This window comes from Rhinatrema bivittatum, chromosome 13 (genome assembly GCF_901001135.1).
Source record: "Rhinatrema bivittatum chromosome 13, aRhiBiv1.1, whole genome shotgun sequence".
Taxonomy (NCBI): Eukaryota; Metazoa; Chordata; class Amphibia; order Gymnophiona; family Rhinatrematidae; genus Rhinatrema; species Rhinatrema bivittatum.
This window is the reverse complement of record NC_042627.1, coordinates 83,555,350-83,577,209: the sequence shown is the minus strand read 5'-3', so window position 1 is coordinate 83,577,209 and position 21,860 is coordinate 83,555,350. Positions and strand designations below refer to the sequence as shown.

The 21,860-nt window shown below is 45.8% G+C and overlaps 1 protein-coding gene across 3 annotated transcripts in view; it reads right to left on the bottom strand.

The window, feature by feature from the left end:
- Positions 1 to 399: 399 nt before the first annotated feature.
- The window catches only part of ZFAND6 (zinc finger AN1-type containing 6), a 39,917-nt gene continuing 18,456 nt past the window's right edge, over positions 400 to 21,860 (bottom strand). For all 3 annotated transcript variants that reach the window (XM_029574794.1, XM_029574793.1, XM_029574796.1), the window contains 7 exons: positions 21,682 to 21,787; positions 19,305 to 19,475; positions 18,989 to 19,097; positions 13,109 to 13,209; positions 10,562 to 10,714; positions 4,230 to 4,337; positions 400 to 1,357 (listed from right to left, as the gene is read on the bottom strand). In XM_029574794.1, the coding sequence (XP_029430654.1) occupies positions 1,209 to 1,357; positions 4,230 to 4,337; positions 10,562 to 10,714; positions 13,109 to 13,209; positions 18,989 to 19,097; positions 19,305 to 19,464 (780 nt within the window). In that variant the 5' untranslated portion in view covers positions 19,465 to 19,475; positions 21,682 to 21,787 and the 3' untranslated portion in view covers positions 400 to 1,208. The remainder of the gene's footprint in view (positions 1,358 to 4,229; positions 4,338 to 10,561; positions 10,715 to 13,108; positions 13,210 to 18,988; positions 19,098 to 19,304; positions 19,476 to 21,681; positions 21,788 to 21,860) is intronic.

The following is a 21,860-nucleotide window of genomic DNA, read 5'->3' as shown; positions in this document are numbered from 1 at the left end:
TTCTTAGTTTTAACTTTGTTCTGTTTAGTTATTTTATTTGTTATTATTTATGTTTGTGTTTTGTTTGTTAATCCCAGTCACTGCCCAACGGCAACATCACCTGCTCAGATTTAAGGCCCATGGATTCTGGAAATAGCCCCGCTACATGATCCTGGGCTGAAGACCGCCACTGGTGGAATCCCTGGTTGCTTCTTATGACACCAGATCCTAGCCTTGGGCCCAACTGAGCTGAAAGCCCAAAATGGGAGAGGAGGAATCTCCTGGGATACCCAAGAAAATAACAACATTTGCCAATAATGCCCTACAGGCAAGTAAGGGGCTCGGACCGACTGTCACATCATTTTGGTTTCAGACAGCACAAATGAGGGAAATAATGTGATTTTACTAATTAGCAGAAAATAGGATTCTCCACATTTTTATTTTCATTTAATCAATATTAAGATAGTAAATATTTACAGTACAGACCTACTTCCATTTTTGTGTGCAGTAGTGTTAAAATAAGAGGCATAGCCAATACAACACTAAAGAGAGGAGATAACCATAACAGAAACAGCAGCCGGAACCTCAGCGCGGTGCGGAACCTCAGCCCGGACCCGGTCACGCGGTGCGGAACCTCAGCCCGGACCCGGTCACGCGGTGCGGAAGCAGCCGGACCTGCGCGCGCGGTGCGGAAGCAGCCGGAACCTTAGCCCGGACCCGCTCGCGCGGTGCGGAAGCAGCCGGAACCTCAGCCCGGACCCGCTCGCGCGGTGCGGAAGCAGCCGGAACCTCAGCCCGGACCCGCTCGCGCGGTGGGGAAACCAGTGGAACGAGAGTCCACAAGCACTCACACGATGTAGAAATGGACAGGACGTCAACCTAGACAGGGTCAGATTTAGGCACAGGTAAGATAGCAGGTCCTTGTGCCCAAAACCTGGGCCCTCCCTTCTCCCACTCTGCTCTTCAGGGGGAGGGGAAGGAGGGAGCACTATATACAGGCAGCAGAGGGGCAGGTGTCCTCCTCACAGAGCACAGCATGAAATTTCTGCAGGTTGCAAAACCTGGAATAGTCAGACACTTTCAGTTACAACAGAGGCATTAAAACTGCTCAATTTTGAAAGGAAAATCCTCTATTGTGAAAAGCTGCGTGATGAGTGCACGAGACGGGGGCATCTCCAGTGTCCAGCACCGGGTGAGGCACAGGTCAGCAGCCCCCAGCCCTGCTGTGCTTAGATCTTTTGTACTTTTTCACCAGCAACCATGGGATTTTCCTTCCGTATCTTCTCAGCAGCATCAGCTTTGTAGTCGTAGGAGCAGCTGTGTACATCAGAGTATCGGTGTATGCTGCAGAAGACATTTCCACATCTGCACTCAAACCCTGCGGAGAGAGAGCAAGAAACAGACGTTAACCCTGCTCGGCCCATGAGAGACATCCAGAGAGACCTTCAAAGCTAACCCAGCCCGCAGGCATTCATAACTGGACCAGCCGCAAACCAGAAAACTCTGCAAGTCTTTTCTAAAAATACTTTATCCTAAGACAGTCTCACCGACAAGCAGATTTCATGGGGTCACGTGGAATCTCTAGGACCCGCCGTCACCATCAGGAGAGAAACTTCTCCCAGCCACTCACAGGAGGGGCAGGGACAGAGCTAAGCAGGGGCTTATTATGCATTGCTACTGCTGAGAATTTCAGGTTTTTGGTTCTTCTATTTATTATCGTAACCTTAGTGGATTTTGTATGTAAAACACTGTATTTATGCTATTAGCTGCTTCAGGCCCGATCCTGGGGACAGGAGGGCTATAAATATTAGAAAATAGATTAAATCACCAATGGGGACAGAAGGAGGGAAGGCTTTTAACCCCATGGAGAATCTTGATTCCTACAGACGGAGATCATATGTTTTTCTCCTTTCCCGATCAGACATATACCAGAATAAAGTATTTCTTGATATGCAAAATGCTTATGTCTTCAATCGTTCAGGCAGACATCTACAGCATTATAATATCTGATCAAACTGCAATCACTTCAACTTTAAATGGAGAGAGTGTACGTCTTCCCAATATGGTCTGGCACTTTGTCAAGACTTTTGAAGGAACTGAATTTGGTAGATCAGGTTAATAAGAAGAAGTTGCCATGCTGGGTCAGACCAAGGGTCCATCAAGCCCAGCATCCTGTTTCCAACAGAGGCCAATCCAGGACATAAGAACCTGGCAATTACCCAAACACTAAGAAGATCCCATGTTACTGCCAGTAATAGCAGTGGCTATTCCGTAAATCAACTTAATTAATAGCAGGTAATGGACTTCTCCTCTAAGAACTTATCCAATCCTTTTTGAAACACAGCTATACTAACTGCACTAACCACATCCTCTGGCAACAAATTCCAGAGTTTAATTGTGCGTTGAGTGAAAAAGAACTTTCTCCGATTAGTTTTAAATGTGCCCCATGCTAACTTCATGGAGTGCCCCCTACTCCTATTATCTGATTCTCATTTTCCCATTCTAGACCACTCATGATTTAAAACACCTCTATCATATCCCCCCTCAAACTGGGGTTCCCAGTTTATGGCATGCTTTTGGTGGGAGTATCCAAATTCTTGGATGACCGACTTTCATCTGACTTCAGCGAATCATCTACAGACAGAATGACTAAATCAAACTTTAAAACAGGTCCTGCACTGTTTCTGTAATCAGTCAGCACAGTTTGCATATAATTTCAAGCATGCATCCACCAGGAGCTCTCCTGTACTTGGCACCCTCAGTTTCACTTGGAGGAAGCTGAGCAGTCCCAGGCCCCCACAGCAGCTCTGTATGTAAATTCCCTCATGAACATAACATGCATAACTTCAGCATGAAGTGGAACGTGCAAAGAGCTGCAGAAGAAGTTTGCCAAAAGGCGAGACCAGGAGGCTCTGCAACTCACAGAGGGACATAGAAAGCATAGGATCTTTCCTTAGGTAGCAGCAAATAAACCCAATAGCTTTTAAAATCCAGGTCCCAGTCAGTTATGTATCCTGAAAGCCTACTAACCTAAGAATGATGAAAGAGCATCAAATCCTGAATCCCAGGCTCATCAGAGAGTATCCGCATTATCTGCTGGACTGGAAACGCTAAGACTTAGTTAGGAAGTGGGTCTGAATGGCGGCAGAGAACACAAGGATAAAGCAGGAATGAAGGCTTCAGGAAGGGCCACTAGGAGGCAGGGATCAAACCCATAACCTTAGGAGACAAATAGTAAGCCCCAGGGACTCTTGTGCATAAAGAATTGTAAACGGAGCCATCGAGTGAATCAGAGAAAGAAATGCGCGCCTCCATAAGCTCCCTGTTGGGCCAGGATTGGGCGTATCTCAAATTGAGGAGTGGATATAAGGAGCCCTAGCCTGACAACCTTTGCTGGTCTAAAAGTCTTCATGGAGTTTTGAGCTGGGAAAAGCTTTCTGCCTGGTAAGTCCTGGTGGTCACCGGTACCCATGGGCTCAGTGTTTGAGCTACAGGCCATAGATCCCCTGCTTCAGCTTCACTTACACCTGGCCTCAGAGCACATGCGACACATATATAAAAGCAAAGCAACACAACAGAAAATCTCTTACTCTTACAAATTCAGATGTTAAATTACAAATATAATACCATTTGCAGGCAGAGGACAAATACATTTACTTTCAGAAAGCAAAGTTATTATTGAGAGAGCAATAAAAGTGGTGACAGTGCAATATTTAAAAGGTAGAAAGAATGAAGAGAACTTAAATTGCACAATCCTGATTGGACAAGGTAATTTATAAGGATATAAGATTACTAACAATGTATGGAATACTATTGCAATCTATATCAATCAGAAACCATTCTTCCCATGGTCACAAAAAGGAAATAAAATCTAACCCGTGTGTGCAACAGAGGAGACGGATACAATTCTTTCTACACCGGATTGGCCCCAGTTAAATATGGAAGACACAATTTGGATTCTACAGAAGGAAATTCAGGAAGCCACAGAGAAGAGAATATCGAGTCTTCTGACCCAGTGACCCCTATTCTCTCTCATTAACTCATGAGGACTGCAAAATTCATTCCTCAATACTGGAGCAATGATTGGGCAAAGTCATGGAAAGATTACTTCAACGGATGAATGAGGGATTTAAAGGCTCTTAACACCATGAATAATGCAAAGGAAGCTCCCCTTGTAGCAGGGAGCAGGAGTCAGTGTCAGTCTGTCCAGCCTACAGCCAGCATGCAAGGGAAAGGTCGCGCTCTCTCACCGGTCAGCCCAACGCTCTTCCTGCACATCGAACACCGATTCTTCCGCTTCACTTTGCCTTTCTTTGGAGATTTTTCATGATCTTCACACAAATTCTGTGATGCTGAAGCTGTAAGAAAGCAAGCTATGAAAATCAGAAGTAACGCCCTCTAACCCTGCATGACCCAATACCCTCCTACATCCCGAAAAAATCCACATAAGCACCATCACCTTCTCCATACATATTCTATACTCATCCATACAGGCCCATCCCCTCCATACATTTATTTTATTTATTTATTTAGCACTTTTATATACCGATTTTCCAGTAACAGAATTACTAATCAAGTCGGTTTACATTCTAAACAATAACCATGACAAAAGTTGGTCTTACAATAAACAGGATGATCGAACTTGGATACAAATAACTGGGAATATCAACTTAAAATAGTTATGGAGCCTAATACTGGCTGGAGTTAAGAACAGAGGTTAAGAGTAGGACAAGGTTTTTAAGATTTGACTGCATAGAGATAAATAGCTAGAGCGTTCTCTTGTGGGGGGGGTTACCAATGAAAGATATAATTGGTTGGAATTCTAATAATATATTGAAGTTAGGAGAATGCTTGGTTGAACCATACATATCCTATACCCTCCACATTACTCCAACCCATCCTCCATACATATCCCATACCCTCCACATTACTCCAACCCATCCCATACCCTCCACATTACTCCAACCCATCCTCCATACATATCCTATACCCTCCACATTACTCCAACCCATCCTCCAATACATATCCCATACCCACCACATTACTCCAACCCATCCTCCATACATATCCTATACCCTCCACATTACTCCAACCCATCCTCAAATACATATCCCATTCCCACCACATTACTCCAACCCATCCTCCATACATATCCTATACCCTCCACATTACTCCAACCCATCCTCCAATACATATCCCATTCCCACCACATTACTCCAACCCATCCTCCATACATATCCTATACCCTCCACATTACTCCAACCCATCCTCCAATACATATCCCATTCCCACCACATTACTCCAACCCATCCTCCATACATATCCTATACCCTCCACATTACTCCAACCCATCCTCCAATACATATCCCATACCCACCACATTACTCCAACCCATCTCCCATACATATCCTATACCCTTCCATATTCCCCCATCCCCTCCTCCATTCACATCCTATAACCAATCCACATAACCCTATCCCCTCCTCCGTTCATATCCTATACACATGATCCTATCCTTCATACATACCCTATACCTATCCACATGATCCCAATCCTCTCTTCCAGAGCCATGTGATCCTATTCCCATATAGATGATCCCATCCAATCCTCCATATATATATCCTATACCAAACCCCTCCTCCATAAGCGCAAGATTCTATACCTATCCCACATAACCTGAACCTTCCCCCACTGAACCACTATGAGATTCCGTACCCATCCCACATGACCCCAACGTTCCCCCACTGAACCACTACAAGATTACATACCCATTTCACATGGCTGCAAATCTCCCGCACATACATGAATTACCATGGGATTTTATACCCATTCTACATCACCTCAACAACCTCCCCACTGAATCACCATGAGAATCCACACCTATCCCACATGACCTCAAGAATCCCCTTCCTAGTGAACCGCCATGAGATCCCATACCTATCCCATAAGACCTTAACTCTCCTCATTGAACTTCCATGAGATCCCATACTCATTCATATTACCCTCCCCTCCTCTGAACCGCCATTAGTTATCGAGCATCCCCTAGTCCTTGTACTATTGAAAAGGGTTAATAACCATTCTGTTATCCTTTCCACCCCACTCATGATTTCATAGACCTCTATCATATCTTCCCTCAGCCACTTAGTCTTCTAGCTGAAGAGACCTATCCTGTCTACCCCCTTCAAAGAAAAGCTGTTATATCCCTTTTACCTTCTACTCTTACTACTTAACTCTTCTCTAGTACTATCAACTTATGCAGCACTGTACAAAAACAGACCACAATCTAATCAAGACAAACATACAGGGCAAAAAAAGACTTTGGGAATTTCATGTGTTTAGAGATTGGTTAAAATTTAATGAGGCTGTAATTAGGGTAATCAGGGTTAAGATTTAAAAGCAGAGAAGGAGCAGGACACGCCAGCTCAGGAAGCCTGTTCCAAGCATTGGCACAACCAAGGTGGAAAACCTCAGTGGATTCTTCAAAATTTCTGGACTTACAAACTTGATTGCCACTTGGTCATGACTGCCCTGTACAATGATACAAAAGTGATCATTATATGCATGCTAGAGTGTTTAATGAACAACCAATGAAACTGAAGAATTCAAACCAATTTATAAGCCAATTTGTCAATAAAGAAAGATCTTTCACCTGTTGGAAATTCTGAAGAACCCCCTGAGGCAGACGCTTTTGAAATGCAGGATCTGTGACAGCTTTGGATAAGAACTATATAGATAACGTACTTTTAATTGCATCAAAAATGTAAAAATCATAGAGTCTGATGTTTTAAAGGGTTAACTCTGTAGAAGAGAACTTTGCACTAATATGTGCTTGAAAACAGATGTTTAATTTGATGGTCTCACTATCAATATTTACATGATGATCATGCAAGAGGTAGAAGTGATGGATATAAGATTAGTGCTATCTCCATTTTGAATATTAGTGCCATCAGCTGGGTTCCACTCCTCCCAGTGAACCACCATGACATCCGATACTCACATGAGCCCAACCACTTCCAACAAACCCTCATGAGATCCCGTACCCATTCACACAATCCCATCCCTTCCCATGGAATCGCTATAAGATCCTGTACCCATCCACAAGTCCCTTATCCCCACCCATGAAATCGCCATGAGATCTTGTACGCATCCCTATGACCCCATTTCTTCTGACCAAAAACTGTCATGAAATCCTATACCCATCCACATGATCCCATTCCCTCCTTCTCAACCACTATGGGAACGCATCCTGCTCCACACTCCCAACACAGGAATCCATCCCTTCCCACCTACCTGCTATGGGAAGCCAACCCTCCCTCCAAAATGATCCTATCAGCTCCTCGTTAACCGCCATGAGACTCCATCATCATCTTCATTATTCTTTACAGGTTCTTACTCTCTCCCATAGAACCAGTACGGGAACCTATAATCCCTGCTTTATACTCCCAACCACAGGACCCCAACCCCTCTCACCTAACCACCATGGAAAGCCATCTCTTCCACTCACATTCTCTTCCACAGAACCCAACCTCTGTCCTCCCTCCTAATAAATGTGGGAACCCATCATCACTCACCACTATAGCACTCCATTGCCCTCTCTCCACCTAACCACATGGGAACCTATTTTCCTGCCCACTCACCATCAACTAAAACGAATCTCCCTTCTAATTTTTGCTGAGGAACCTCAGTCCCCCCCCTGTTTTGAGGCCTTTCTTTGCACAGCCATCATTTGTGTCCCTCATTCTCACATTCACCCTTTACTGCTACTTTTCCCTCACCTCTACATGTTCTTCTCTCTAGCTAATGCTCTCTTCATGCTGATCTCCCTCCCCCTCCCACATTCATCCTCTTCAGCTAATTCTCCTCCTTGGTGATGTCCCTCCACCCATGCTTCCCCTTCTGATGCCTGCAGTCCCTTCCATTCTTTCCATATTTTCCTTTCTTCACCACTTCCTTCAAGGGCTCCTGGGCCACCTACCATCACTGTTCAAGCTTTAAGAGAACAATTTTCCACGTGATCTGCCCAGGTAATTAAACAGTTGTCCAGGAAAATTTCCCAGGCTGAAAACTGCTCTCTCTTCAGTGGCTAAGAATTCATTGCTGTTCCATTGAGCTTGCGCAAAGGGGAAAAGGTGGGAAAGTACCTGCAGGAACCTCCCCTTCTTCTGTTCTTTCCACGTTGATTATTAACTTTGTCCGTGAACCGTGCAGGAACCTCCCCTTCTTCTGTTCTTTCCAAGTTGATTATTAACTTTGTCCGTGAACCGTGCAGGAACCTCCCCTTCTTCTGTTCTTTCCACGTTGATTATTAACTTTGTCTGTGAACCGTGCAGGAACCTCCCCTTCTGTTCTTTCCACGTTGATTATTAACTTTGTCCGTGAACCGTGCAGGAACCCCCCCTTCTTCTGTTCTTTCCACGTTGATTATTAACTTTGCTCTTGAACCGTGCAGGAACCTCCCCTTCTTCTGTTCTTTCCACGTTGATTATTAACTTTGCTCTTGAACCGTGCAGGAACCTCCCCTTCTTCTGTTCTTTCCACGTTGATTATTAACTTTGTCCGTGAACCGTGCAGGAACCCCCCCTTCTTCTGTTCTTTCCACGTTGATTATTAACTTTGCTCTTGAACCGTGCAGGAACCTCCCCTTCTTCTGTTCTTTCCACGTTGATTATTAACTTTGTCCGTGAACCGTGCAGGAACCTCCCCTTCTTCTGTTCTTTCCACGTTGATTAACAACTTTGTCCTTGAACCGTGCAGGAACCTCCCCTTCTTCTGTTCTTTCCACGTTGATTATTAACTTTGTCCGTGAACCGTGCAGGAACCTCCCCTTCTGTTCTTTCCACGTTGATTATTAACTTTGCTCTTGAACCGTGCAGGAACCTCCCTTTCTTCTGTTCTTTCCACGTTGATTATTAACTTTGTCCTTGAACCGTGCAGGAACCTCCCCTTCTTCTGTTCCTTCCACGTTGATTATTAACTTTGTCCGTGAACCGTGCAGGAACCTCCCCTTCTGTTCCTTCCACGTTGATTATTAACTTTGTCCGTGAACCGTGCAGGAACCTCCCCTTCTGTTCTTTCCACGTTGATTATTAACTTTGTCCTTGAACCGTGCAGGAACCTCCCCTTCTTCTGTTCTTTCCACGTTGATTATTAACTTTGTCCGTGAACCGTGCAGGAACCCCCCCTTCTTCTGTTCTTTCCACGTTGATTATTAACTTTGCTCTTGAACCGTGCAGGAACCTCCCCTTCTTCAGTTCTTTCCATGTTGATTATTAACTTTGCTCTTGAACCGTGCAGGAACCCCCCCTTCTTCTGTTCTTTCCACGTTGATTATTAACTTTGCTCTTGAACCGTGCAGGAACCTCCCCTTCTTCTGTTCTTTCCACGTTGATTAACTTTGCTCTTGAACCGTGCAGGAACCTCCCCTTCTTCTGTTCTTTCCACGTTGATTATTAACTTTGTCCTTGAACCGTACAGGAACCTTCCCTTCTTCTGTTCTTTCCACGTTGATTATTAACTTTGTTCTTGAACTGGATAGGAACTGGGTCTTAAAATTTTTCTTTTGTGGCAAAGAAATGTTTTGTCTTTTTCCAGATGTAGCAAGAGTTATGCAGCATAAGAGGAAGCAATTTCTATTAATGTGTTTTTAGTTAAATCATTGCAATAATTCAATCACATTCTGATATGTGTTCTGAGTCCCCTCCAAGCTAAGTTGAGACGAGTGGTGGTTGAGGTTAAGCTGCTCTCGATTCTCCTCTTTGCCCTAACCCCCCAGTAAATATTGATAAGACTATCTCTGTCCTTTTTTCCTTATTTCATTAATCCTCTCCCTAATATTGTGGACTGGACTGTAAGTGACTGGACTCATTTCTTGTGTCATTTCAGATTTATATTTTGTTTTTTCATTTTTCATTGTTTTGTAAACAATTAAAAAGTAAAAAATAGGTAAAGATAAAAACTGACCTCCTAATGTGAGTCAGTCTCCACTCTTCTGGTCTCACTCCTAATTTGAAAAGCCCAGCCAGGGGCAGATTGGCCTATCGGGGGATGGTGCATCTCCCTCCCGGCGGGCCGGTTGCTCTAGTCACGTGGTCTGCTGAGCGTAGCAGACCACGTGGTATCTCTGGGGCCGGTCCGTCATCGGGAATCCGCCCCCGAGCCCTGCACATCCTTCTGCTCCACTCCTGACTCCCAGCTGCACTCTGTTACATTTCACTTCCTAGACCGCATATTCTAGAATAACCTCCCCCCTTCCATTCAATTGCTTTGCTTCATTTGAACTTTTGTTCTCTTGCACCTATTTTTTAATTCTTTCATCACCATCAGGTAGGTTAAAGAATTGAGTTGGTTATCCTCGCTGTTTGAGGGTTTCCAGGAAGCCTAGCTGAGACCCCCCACTTCCCATGCAGCTCACAGCAGCAGTCTTCCTGCACACACTTCCACCCATCTTACAGAAAAAAACCACGAGCCCTAGCACTGGAGCTGAGCCACAAGACAGGACTCAATACTCCACAAGCACAGAGAATCCTGCTTCTAAGTGAATGGAAGAGTCATTTTCATAGAATTCAACAAAGTTTGTACTTACCAATAATATTATCTAATTTCAAGTCTGTCTCATTGAGTTTTCTTTTCCCTCGTCTGGAGCCTTCATTCACGAAAATGGCATCATCTACTTCACTTTCTAATCTTGAATCATAATTGTACCCAATTTCTGAGCCTCTAGAAGTATCAGATATACCTGAAATGTTCAACAAAGAACTCGCCAGTACTATCTATACAGAAACTACAGGTCCTCTCGGATATGCTCCATTTATAGGCTCCCTACCTCTCTCTTCTAGCATGTCCCGCCACAGGACTACCTACAGACCCCCCAGCATGTCCCCCCACTGGACTACCTACAGACCCCCCCCCCTTCCCTCTCTCCCCACCCCCCAGCATGTCCCCCCCACTGGACTACCTACAGACCCCCTCCCTCTCTCCCCCCCAGCATGTCCCCCACTAGACTATTCCTTTAAATAATCCTTTTTAATCTGTACTCCTCTTTCCCATCTTATGGTAGTTTATTTTCCTTTTTCCAATCTTACGTCTTATTTTTTGCTGTTTGGGTCTCAATTTTTTTAGGCCTATATTCCTCCCTTTTGTGTAAGCTTATGTTTCTTACCTACTATTTCTCACTTGCAACTGAGGAATTTTTTCTACTGAAGCTGGGAACAGAAGATCAGTGAGCATGGTTGATATAGGCCAGGAAACACCACGACAGTGAAGCTGCAGATGAGGTCAGCATGGGCCTAGAGATGCCATGGCAGTGAGTGGGGTCAGCGTGGGCCTAGAGACGTCATGGCAGCGAGTGAGGTCAGCGAGTGGGGTCAGCGTGGGCCTAGAGACGCCGTGGCAGTGAGTGGGGTCAGTGCAGGCCTAGAGACGCCATGGCAGCGAGTGGGGTCAGCGCGGGCCTAGAGACGCCATGGCAGCGAGTGAGGTCAGCGAGTGGGGTCAGCGCGGGCCTAGAGACGCCGTGGCAGCGAGTGAGGTCAGCGAGTGGGGTCAGCGCGGGCCTAGAGACGCCGTGGCAGCGAGTGAGGTCAGCGTGGGCCTAGAGACGCCGTGGCAGCGAGTGAGGTCAGCGTGGGCCTAGAGACGCCGTGGCAGCGAGTGAGGTCAGCGTGGGCCTAGAGACGCCGTGGCAGCGAGTGAGGTCAGCGTGGGCCTAGAGACGCCGTGGCAGCGAGTGGGGTCAGCGAGTGGGGTCAGCGCGGACCTAGAGACGCCGTGGCAGCGAGTGAGGTCAGCGAGTGGGATCAGCGCGGGCCTAGAGACGCCGTGGCAGCGAGTGGGGTCAGCGCGGGCCTAGAGACGCCGTGGCAGCGAGTGGGGTCAGCGCGGGCCTAGAGACGCCGTGGCAGCGAGTGAGGTCAGCAAGTGGGGTCAGCGCGGGCCTAGAGACGCCGTGGCAGCGAGTGAGGTCAGCGCGGGCCTAGAGACGCCGTGGCAGCGAGTGAGGTCAGCGAGTGGGGTCAGCGCGGACCTAGAGACGCCGTGGCAGCGAGTGAGGTCAGCGCGGGCCGAGAGACGTCGTGGCAGCGAGTGAGGTCAGCGAGTGGGGTCAGCGCGGGCCTAGAGACGCCGTGGCAGCGAGTGAGGTCAGCGAGTGGGGTCAGTGCGGGCTGAGAGACGCCGTGGCAGCAAGTGAGGTCAGGAAGTGGGGTCAGCGTGGGCCGAGATGCTGTGGCAGCGAGTGGGGTCAGCGTGGGCCTAGAGACGCCATGGCAGCGAGTGGGGTCAGCGTGGGCCTAGAGACGCCGTGGCAACGAGTGGGGTCAGTGTGGGCCTAGAAACGCCGTGGCAGCGAGTGAGGTCAGCGAGTGGGGTCAGCGCAGACCTAGAGACACCGTGGCAGCGAGTGAGGTCAGCATGGGCCGAGACGCTGTGGCAGCGAGTGAGGTCAGCGTGGGCCTAGAGACGCCGTGGCAGTGAGTGGGGTCAGCGAGTGGGATCAGCGCGGGCCTAGACACGCCGTGGCAGCGAGTGGGGTCAGCGAGTGGGGTCAGCGCAGGCCTAGAGACGCTGTGGCAGCGAGTGAGGTCAGCGCGGGCCTAGAGACGCCGTGGCAGCGAGTGAGGTCAGCGAGTGGGGTCAGCGCGGACCTAGAGACGCCGTGGCAGCGAGTGAGGTCAGCGAGTGGGGTCAGCGCGGGCCTAGAGACGCCGTGGCAGCGAGTGAGGTCAGCGATTGGGGTCAGTGCGGGCTGAGAGACGCCGTGGCAGCAAGTGAGGTCAGCAAGTGGGGTCAGCATGGGCCGAGAGACGCCGTGGCAACAGAGCAGCGGGTGAGGTCAGCACAGGCCGGGAGATGCTGTGCTTGCAGCTGCTTCAGTTGGTTCAGCTGAGAGTAACCACTCACAAGCAGCAGCCACCACCTCTAGCGCACCCCATTTCTAGCTGCTGCTGCCATTTCAACGCCTCATGAGGGTTTTCATTAAATGTTCTTGGTGCGGAGACATGTGACACTACCTTACATCACGTGATAATCCTCCTTCCTTCTATAATACACCAAAACAAGCCCAGCAGGCCTTGCCCTGGTACGATCATCTCATGGACAGCGGTGCACATGCAAGGTCAGGCTCCATGCTAACCTTGTGAGTCTCCAGTTTGCAGCAGTGTTTCTCCGTCAGTTGCACTCTCCATTTGGGAAGACGTCACCGATTCTGATAAAAGTGAATCATTCGACACTGAGCTAGAAAATGAGGGATAGAAGCAATGGAAATAAAGACAGAGAAGACAAAATGTTAGGGGAGCTCTACCTGCAGTGACACTCACGTGCTCCTGCCTGACCATCTCTGGGCACCTCTCGGGCTGTCTAAAAGCGGCACGGCCCCTACACTCAGGGTTCCAGGTCCGATTTCCTTGCACTCGTGTGGTTGGACCTGGCCAGAGAGATCTTTATTGCATGCATTTCTTTGGAGTCAGGGACTGGTGAGCTTGGGGCTTCTGCCTCTGTTCCCAGGCCACTACCCTCGACTGAGAAGGACATCATCTCTGCAACAGATAAAAGCCCTAATTCTCACATTGGATCCAGTTCAGCCACTGCTCTTGCAGTTTCTGGGTTCAATTCTGGTTCTTCCAAAGTTTCAGTAACAGTTTCCTCCTTTATCTAGCCTGGAGTCTCTGTGGAAGGCAGTAACCAACCTAGAGAAGTCACTTTCCTCTAGAATAAAGCCACAGAAGGCAGAATATCCAACCATCAAAGGCGTGGAAGGATTACATCATTCATAAGGGCTGAAGAGGTAGCAGCTTAAAGCCCAAAATCTGACCAGGGCAGAAGGTCCCTTCCTGAATTGGGCCGTGTTTCGTAGGAACTGCATCAGGGGGCAGCTTGCTCCAGACATTTAAAGATTAAGCAAGCATCATTTTAAATCATTCAAGCCAGGCAAACACCTCTTCAATCTCTTTAAATAAAGCAGCTATGAATGTTTTATGAATGATTTAATACTTCCAGACATTACATCTTTGAGTGGATAATCATTCCTTGGCATTGCAAGAAACAAAGGAGAATGGGAGCCATGGAAAAACTAATTTTGCCTGTTCAAATCTCATCCCTTGCATTGATTAAAGACAAATAAATCTTCACAATAAAACTGAAAATAGGGACAATTATACCAGGAGGTGCAATTTATGATTTCTTAATTTTCCTTTTTCATCTCAAGTGTCTCCGAAGGCAGTGGTGGACAGATTCTGTCTTCCTCTGATGAAATTCCCAATGTTGCTAGAGATTTCTGCCTTTCACAGAAGAGTTGTCTTAATGCTTCAGCTCTTGATTCTCTGCCAGATGAGGTTGAAGACCTTTCCAGTGCTACACTGCTAGTAGCATTTGTTTCGAAGTATGAGTGAGAGAGAGGTCTTTTGGGGTGGGAACATCTGCCGATAGCCCCAGATGTAATCCACAGACAAAATTTCTCCAGAAGAGACCTCGTCTTCTGGCATGGGGGGGGGGGGGGGGGGGAGTTTAATTAAAATTCCCATGCACATGTCAAAGTTGGTGATGTTTTTGATGCTATAAAGAGGCTCATTCACGCATGTTTCTAGGCCTTTAATAATTGCATTTTGGAAGGTCTTCTCTTTTGCTTCCCCAGGGCTGGGCTATACAGAGATATTAACTACTTATTCTATTGTATAATATCTGTTGTCTTTCTAATATGAATATATTGTACTTTTAGTAATGGAAATCCACAAAATAGATTAAAAAAAAGGAAAAATGTTCTCAAAACCAAAGGCAAGACAAAAAGCAACGAGCTAAACCTGCAAGAGGGGAAAACCAGGAAGAATTTTCTGTGACCATCGATACCCGGAGGATTCTGTTACTACCTCTGACACCGGAGGTCTTCAACAGAAGGGGTGTGTGTAGAGGTGTGTGCGTGTGTGTGGGGGTGTGTGTGTGTGTGTGTGTGTGTGTGTGTGTGTGTGTGCACGTGTGTGTAGAGGTGTGCGTGTGTGTAGAGGTGTGCACGTGTGTGTAGAGGTGTGCACGTGTGTGTAGAGGTGTGCACGTGTGTGCAGGTGTGTGTAGAGGTTTGCACATGTGTGCGCGTGTGTGTAGAGGTGTGCGTGTGTGTGTAGATGTGTGTGTGTCAGTCAACAGCAAGGTTGGGGCCGGCAGGATGACACCGTGGCAACGAGAGAGGTCATGGCCATCGGGGAGGGGGGCACCATGGCAGCGAGCGTGGTCGGGGCGAGTTTGGTAGCAGAGCAGTGTGCAACCTCAGCGTCTCTGTCACTGCCGGTCTTGAACAAGTTAAGGTGATCATTGCTTGGATGCTGTCTGGAGGCAGGCGGAGTACAGACTAAAATAAATTTGAAGATCTTCCAGCCCAACGTTTCATAATATTGTGAAACAAAATAATTCAAACCAGCAGCCACAGGCAAACGGAAGATGGGATGGGGAGGAGAAGCGTCTGATGTTCATTACTCGCAGCGGGCAGTGCTGCATTAAAGAGGCCCGCAATTCACTGGAAGTAGAAAGAGTTGTACAACTGAAACTTGTGACATCACAGAAATAAATACAAGTTAGCATACTTCTTTGTCACTGCGTGCCGGATGATGTAAATCACTCTTCTGGTTACTTCTGAAACTTACTGATGTTTGGTAGATAGTTGTAGGCGTAAATTGTTTAGAAGTGAATCGCTGACGACGTGATACGTAGAATTATTTACATTCTGGATCGGGCTGATCGGCACAGTCAGCTCTTCACCTGACTCGTCATTTTGGTGAGATAAAGATGAGCTAGCGACGCACTCCTAACAGCATCATTCTGCTTTTCATAAACGGAAGGCAGCACGGTAAAGGAAAGCCAGTGCATAAAAAACATATGAAAGATACCGAAATTAACCGAGACGTTTCATACACAGCAGACTGTGTCCGAAGAGGCATTGGCATAAGAAGAGGCAGGTGCTACAAGAAGTGAAACATGAACCGGTGTCCCTGAGCCTGGGACCGATTCTGGTGGAATTAAGCAGGGAGAAGAAAAGCAGAGCACGCTGTGCTGTAATGATCTCGGTTTCTGGACAGACATGTCAAGAGACATGTACAATTGGTGGATAGAAAAAGGCAGCACAGACTGTCAACACAAAGATGCAATTTTAGAAAGTGTGGTAGGTGCAGTGTCAGAAGTTTATGTGGCACCGTTCCAATGCTTCTATCATGAGAATTCATTCTCTTACTGGTGAGAAAATTGTGCGCACATGACTTTCTTACTCGCCTACAACCAATTGTTTGCACTGTTTTGCGTGCCAACTGGTTAGTAAACAGACAAATACATTCACCGGCAGCTTCAACAACTGGAGGAAGAGTGAGAAGATTTCCAGACCCAAAAATCAGCCTGTCTCACCATGATGCAATGATTGCATTGACTTCACTTTGTGGCAGCAAAGGCCATGTTGACTATGAAGTAGTAAAGCAGTATGAAGATGAGTGCTCTTATTGACATAAGATCTTGAGACGCGCATTGAGCGTTATAATACGCCTACTTGCAGAGAAGTCGCTGGCTTTTCGTTGGTCTGATCAATGATTGGTTTGCCATCAAATGGGAATTACCTTGAAATCCTTGAACTGCTATCTGAATAAGATACCTTTCTGGCAGAACATATTGTCAGACATGTAAATAAGGGCCAAGGATACACATTTTACTTGTCAGCTACTGTTTGCAAGGAACTGATCAAGCTGATGGGACAACGGGTTTTGGACATCATTGCCGAGGTAAAGGCTGCAAAATACTACTTGATATTTGTCGATTCTATACCAAATGACTCAAAAAGATCAGCTGTTGTTATTTGGTACGTAACACCCAATGGCCCGGTGTGAAGATTCTTGATGTTTCTGCCAATTATTGCCCAGAATACTGGCCAAGAAATGGCAAACACATTATTTGCTGTCTTTAATGTATGCCAAACTGACATTTGCAACTGCTGAGGCCAGTCCTATGACAATGCGGTGAATATGAGTAGAAAGTATGCCCACTGCACATTCACTGAATCTCGTGGGCAAGTGTGCAGCTGAGAGCCGTTTCTTTGATTTTCTCAGACTTCGTCACGTATTTTTCAGCAGGTCGACTGCTAGGTGGCGTGTTCTAAAGGAACTTGGTGACGAGGTGGTGAAGCAATTGTCTGGAACCAGGTGGTCTGAGCGCACAGATGCTTGTAAAGGGCAAAGGCTATGAACAGATTCAGGAAGCTCTGGATTATAGCACATGATGGCAGCTAGACCCTAGAAACTTGAGGTGATGAGGGGCTTGGCACGCATGGATGAACTGGACACAGGAATTATGGTGGAGCTCTGGTACACAATCCTTTGTCACCTTAATAAAGTCAGCCTGTCTCCACAAGATCCTGGTGTTTCACGGAATAGTGCTATCAATCCTCTGAACTCTGGTTATTGTCCTGGAAAAAAATGTGGGGTCAGTTTGATGAGTTTGAGAAGAGAAGGCATTGAACGAGTTGGACAACAATTTCAAAGCAGCGACCCGCCATATCCACAAGCGAAACCGGGCGAATGACAGTGGTACCAGTCTTGAAGCCATGTTTGGTCCTAGGAAGCGCTTAAAAGGTGGAGGTTTTCTTAGTAATTGTTGATTGCAGCTCTAAAAGAACAACTGAGCACGTATCATGTGGTAAGTGACCTGTTTGGTTTCCTGGGAAGCCTGCAAGAGATGCCTCCAGCTGAGGGTCTCGTCAAGAAGTATCCAGAGGACTTGAAAAGTGAGCTCTCTGCAGAACGGATACATTTTGCCAAGTTTCTCAATACCAGCTGTGCACAGAAGGCACAAAAGCTGCAGGATGGCCAAGGTGGAACGACAGCGTGAAATCAAGCGATGAACTTCACAGGAATCTGCTCTTGCACCAACTGCAGCTAATGCAGACATTCCCTAATATTGAGGTCAGACTGCACATCTGTTGATAATGGTGAGCAACTGTACTGGGAAACGAACATTCTCCAAGATGGGTATCATTAAGAGTGAGCTTTGCTCAATGATGAGACAGGGATGCCTGAATATGTTGAATGTGAAATCCTGCATGCATTGACCAACATCGACGACTTTGCTCCTATGAAGGCTTCGCTGCAGGTGCAGCCTGCAACCTAACCCGTGACTGATGTTAACCACTTCAGATGCGAGTAGACCTATGCTCTTATTTTAACTACACTGATTTGATTTATTGATTTCAAGCTGTTTTTTTTTGTATCTGCCCACAAATGCCATTCATAGTATCTCTGTGTGTAGCTTTAAAGGAATCACAGAAAGCATCGTCAGCAGATTATACGTTCGTTGTTAGGGTCCCGTTCTTTGGCCACAGGCTCAGCGTGTGGCAGTGGCAGTGGTCACGATGCAGTCTGTGAGGTCTCTCATGTGGCTGGCACTGGTGGAGGAGGTTTTAAGAGGGTTAAGAGAGCTGACAGCAGGGTGTAGAGGGTGAAACACTGCATGCCCTTCCTGTGGTGCACCACATATAGGCATCCAGCTGAACAGGACATTTGCAAAACCTTTGACGTGAACACATGCTTACCACCTAGTTATTGGATTGTGTTTATGAAGATGGTACGATCAAGTTTTCCATCAGTTTTATTCCCTGATGATATTTTTTGTACATCTAAGATTTAATGCCCGTACCCTCGATGCAGGCATTAGCAAAACATTCGGTGTTTTAGTATGAATGTATGATTTTGATGTTTTTATGTATTAAAAGGTTTCCTAAAAACATTTTTCCTAGTTTTAATTATCTAATATTTATTATTTTATTTATTCACTAATTCATTCTGCAATTGTACCACTCCCTTTGTTTTGTTCATTGTTTGTTTGCTGGGATTTTACCTCCCTGCTTTCCAGTGTCTCTCCTGTGGGGTGGAGATATGTGGTCTGTGATGCTCCTCAGAGTAGCATGACGTGGTCTGAAATGCCAGTTCCATGGATGGCACTGATGAGGTGGGCAGGATGTTCATTATGGGGGTGCAGTTGTGATGTTACTTACATGGGTTGCACTGCTGGGCTGGATTCTGCGGTGGCTGTTGAATGTAATTCTTGTAAGCTATCTTCTGAACACTGAACTGACGAGCATTCAGGGATACTGACAGGTGTTTCTGGAAGGAAAAAACATTGTGTTTTGTAGAGATCTCCAACCCTTCCCAGACTCATGGGAGGGAACTGAAAAGGCCCAGTAACCCATGCTCCCTCAAGTCAAGCAGTACCTAGGGAACCTGCAGCCTAGCTGTTGCATGCATTCAAACCGTTCTAAGGATTTAGAGAGAGAGAACTCAGATTTAAAGCAGTGGAGGACTCTTACTTACCAGGTGGGCAAGCTCTAGCATTACTACTATTCTGTTTTTGTAGATGCTCCTTATAACATACTGAGCACATGTCATTCGTCCGAGGGTTCCCATAGAATCCACAGCCCATGGAACAATGCACAGGCATCTGGTTATGGTTTGTTTCTTGCGCCATGTTCATTCACCGCTAACCTGAAATAGACACACATTTAGCAGCCTAAAATGTACAATTGTAGGAAAGCTGTTACTACATCCCTGCACACTGGCATGCCACCCTCAAGCAGAAACCACTGTACCCCAAAGTAGGAATAACTCGTGCCCTAAATGCATCACAACGTCCCACGCTTCGACTGCACCATCACACTTCAAGCAGAAACAACCCTAAACCAAACAGCAACCAATACTCAAACCACCCCAAAGACTTATTCAAGAGATTTGTAACTCACTCCTAATCCACTGCTCAAGGCAGCATACAATAAAATATCCATGAAACAAAAACAGAGACGAGAATGCATAGGTTACTCATACCCTTGCTACTTAGGAGGATTGTTGTGATGTCTTCTTTATCTATTTGTCTCCTGACCCTCAGTAAATAGAGGGAAAAAAAAGGTGCACGTCTTGAATCTAAACTTTTGAGGGGTAAATCAAAGAATCTGTGATCCACAGATGTACTTCTATACCATGCACACAGGTGCAGGAAAGAAACCTAGAGGATGTCATTTTGATCTATAATTTTCTTGTGTCTTCAACAAAAAAATCAGATATCTCTGTGTGGCAAAAGATCACTAGTTAGAGCAGTAAATCCAACTAAACAGCTCATTGCACCGAGCCAAAAATCTTAATTTGCAATGTATTGCAGTGGAGGCATGGCCTACTAGTTAGAGCACAGCCCTGAGAACCAGGGGAACCACCTTGTGCAAGTCATTCTGCCTTGCGTTCTCAGGTATAGATCAGCACTCCCGCAATATTTTACCTGGGAGCATCAGGATGTGTATAAGTGTCCCAATATTCCTGAGGGAAAGTTAGCTATACCTCTTGAGGTGCAATTCATTTTCATCAACACAAACATGACTTGCAAATATTTGATTAGCAAAGCATTACCCTATTAATGAGCTAATTTGCATGCATTTCCATGGAAATCATTTATTTAGCCATGTTCTGCCAGGTTAAGTTACTGATAATGTGCAGAATTTCAAATTGTGTGGTAAGGCATTACTGCACTTAGTATATGGCTGCCTTAGATTATAAGCTCTCTGGGGACAGGGGAATACCCAACTGTTCCTGAATGTAATTCACCTTAAGATACCAAAGAAAAGGTCCGAGTTAAATCTAAAAAAAATAGTCAAAAAAATGAAAGATGTTAATTAGTTTTGTTATTTTTTTTATTAACTATTTATTGATTTTGTTTTTATGGTATTTTAAGCATTTCATACAGTAAGAGGAGGATTAGTGGCAAAGTACGATTCTTGCTATATTTTTTGTGATTTTATCTTCAATCCTCAGGATAAAATCTCAGCAGGTAAAAAAAAAAAAAAAAATGCATTCCTTTCCCACCCTGGACAATCACATGCACTTCCAAATTTGTTTCCCCCAATACGGCTCAAGGTAGCCCGAGAGATGCTCAGCCTTTCTTATCCAAACATGAGGTAAGTAAAGGTGAGATATACTCTGAATGCTGTTACTACTCACACGTTTCACACTTCTGCTAATTCAGCTACTTTTATGCCTGTATCTTATTAATACGAGGTAAGTAAAGGCGAGATATACTCTGAATGCTGTTACTACTCATACGTTTCACACTTTAGCTAATTCAGCTACTTTTATGTCTGTATCTTATTAATACGAGGTAAGTAAAGGTGAGATATACTCTGAATGCTGTTACTACTCACACGTTTCACACTTCTGCTAATTCAGCTACTTTTATGTCTGTATCTTATTAACATGAGGTAAGTAAAGGCGAGATATACTCTGAATGCTGTTACTACTACTTTTATGTCTGTATCTTATTGTAAACTGTTGACTGCATTTGCTATAAGCTGCCTTGGGATATAAATCTAATAGACCAACAGATGGCAGCCTATCATACCCTGCCTGTTTCTCAGCAGCTCCCAAGCAGGAATAAACTAAAATGCCTATGTTTTCCCCATCATCCCTAGCACAGAACATCCAAGGTGAGGGTAACCATGCCACAGCACCAGACTCTCCTCTAAGCCTGGAGAAAGGGTAACTGTGTCATCACTCCATGCCGGAGAGCAAACAAACCCCAGAGTGAGGGCCCTCCTCTTACTACTTCCAAACCCATTCACAATTACTATTCCCAGAGGTACTGCCAGTGCTCAGAGACCTCAGAACTACTGCCAGTATGAATGCCAGAGAGAGAAATGCTTTGGTTACTCACATTTGAGGGTGATGAATGCTGAGCTTTCCTTTTCCCCGAGACAGACATTAGCTTTCTGAGTGCCCTACCTCCTTAGCATCTCCTGCAGGATAGCTCTCATTCCTTCCTGTAATATGAAGCCAGCAAACAGATTCAGAAAAAAAATCAAATCATGTGGAATTAATAGATTTAAGATGCAT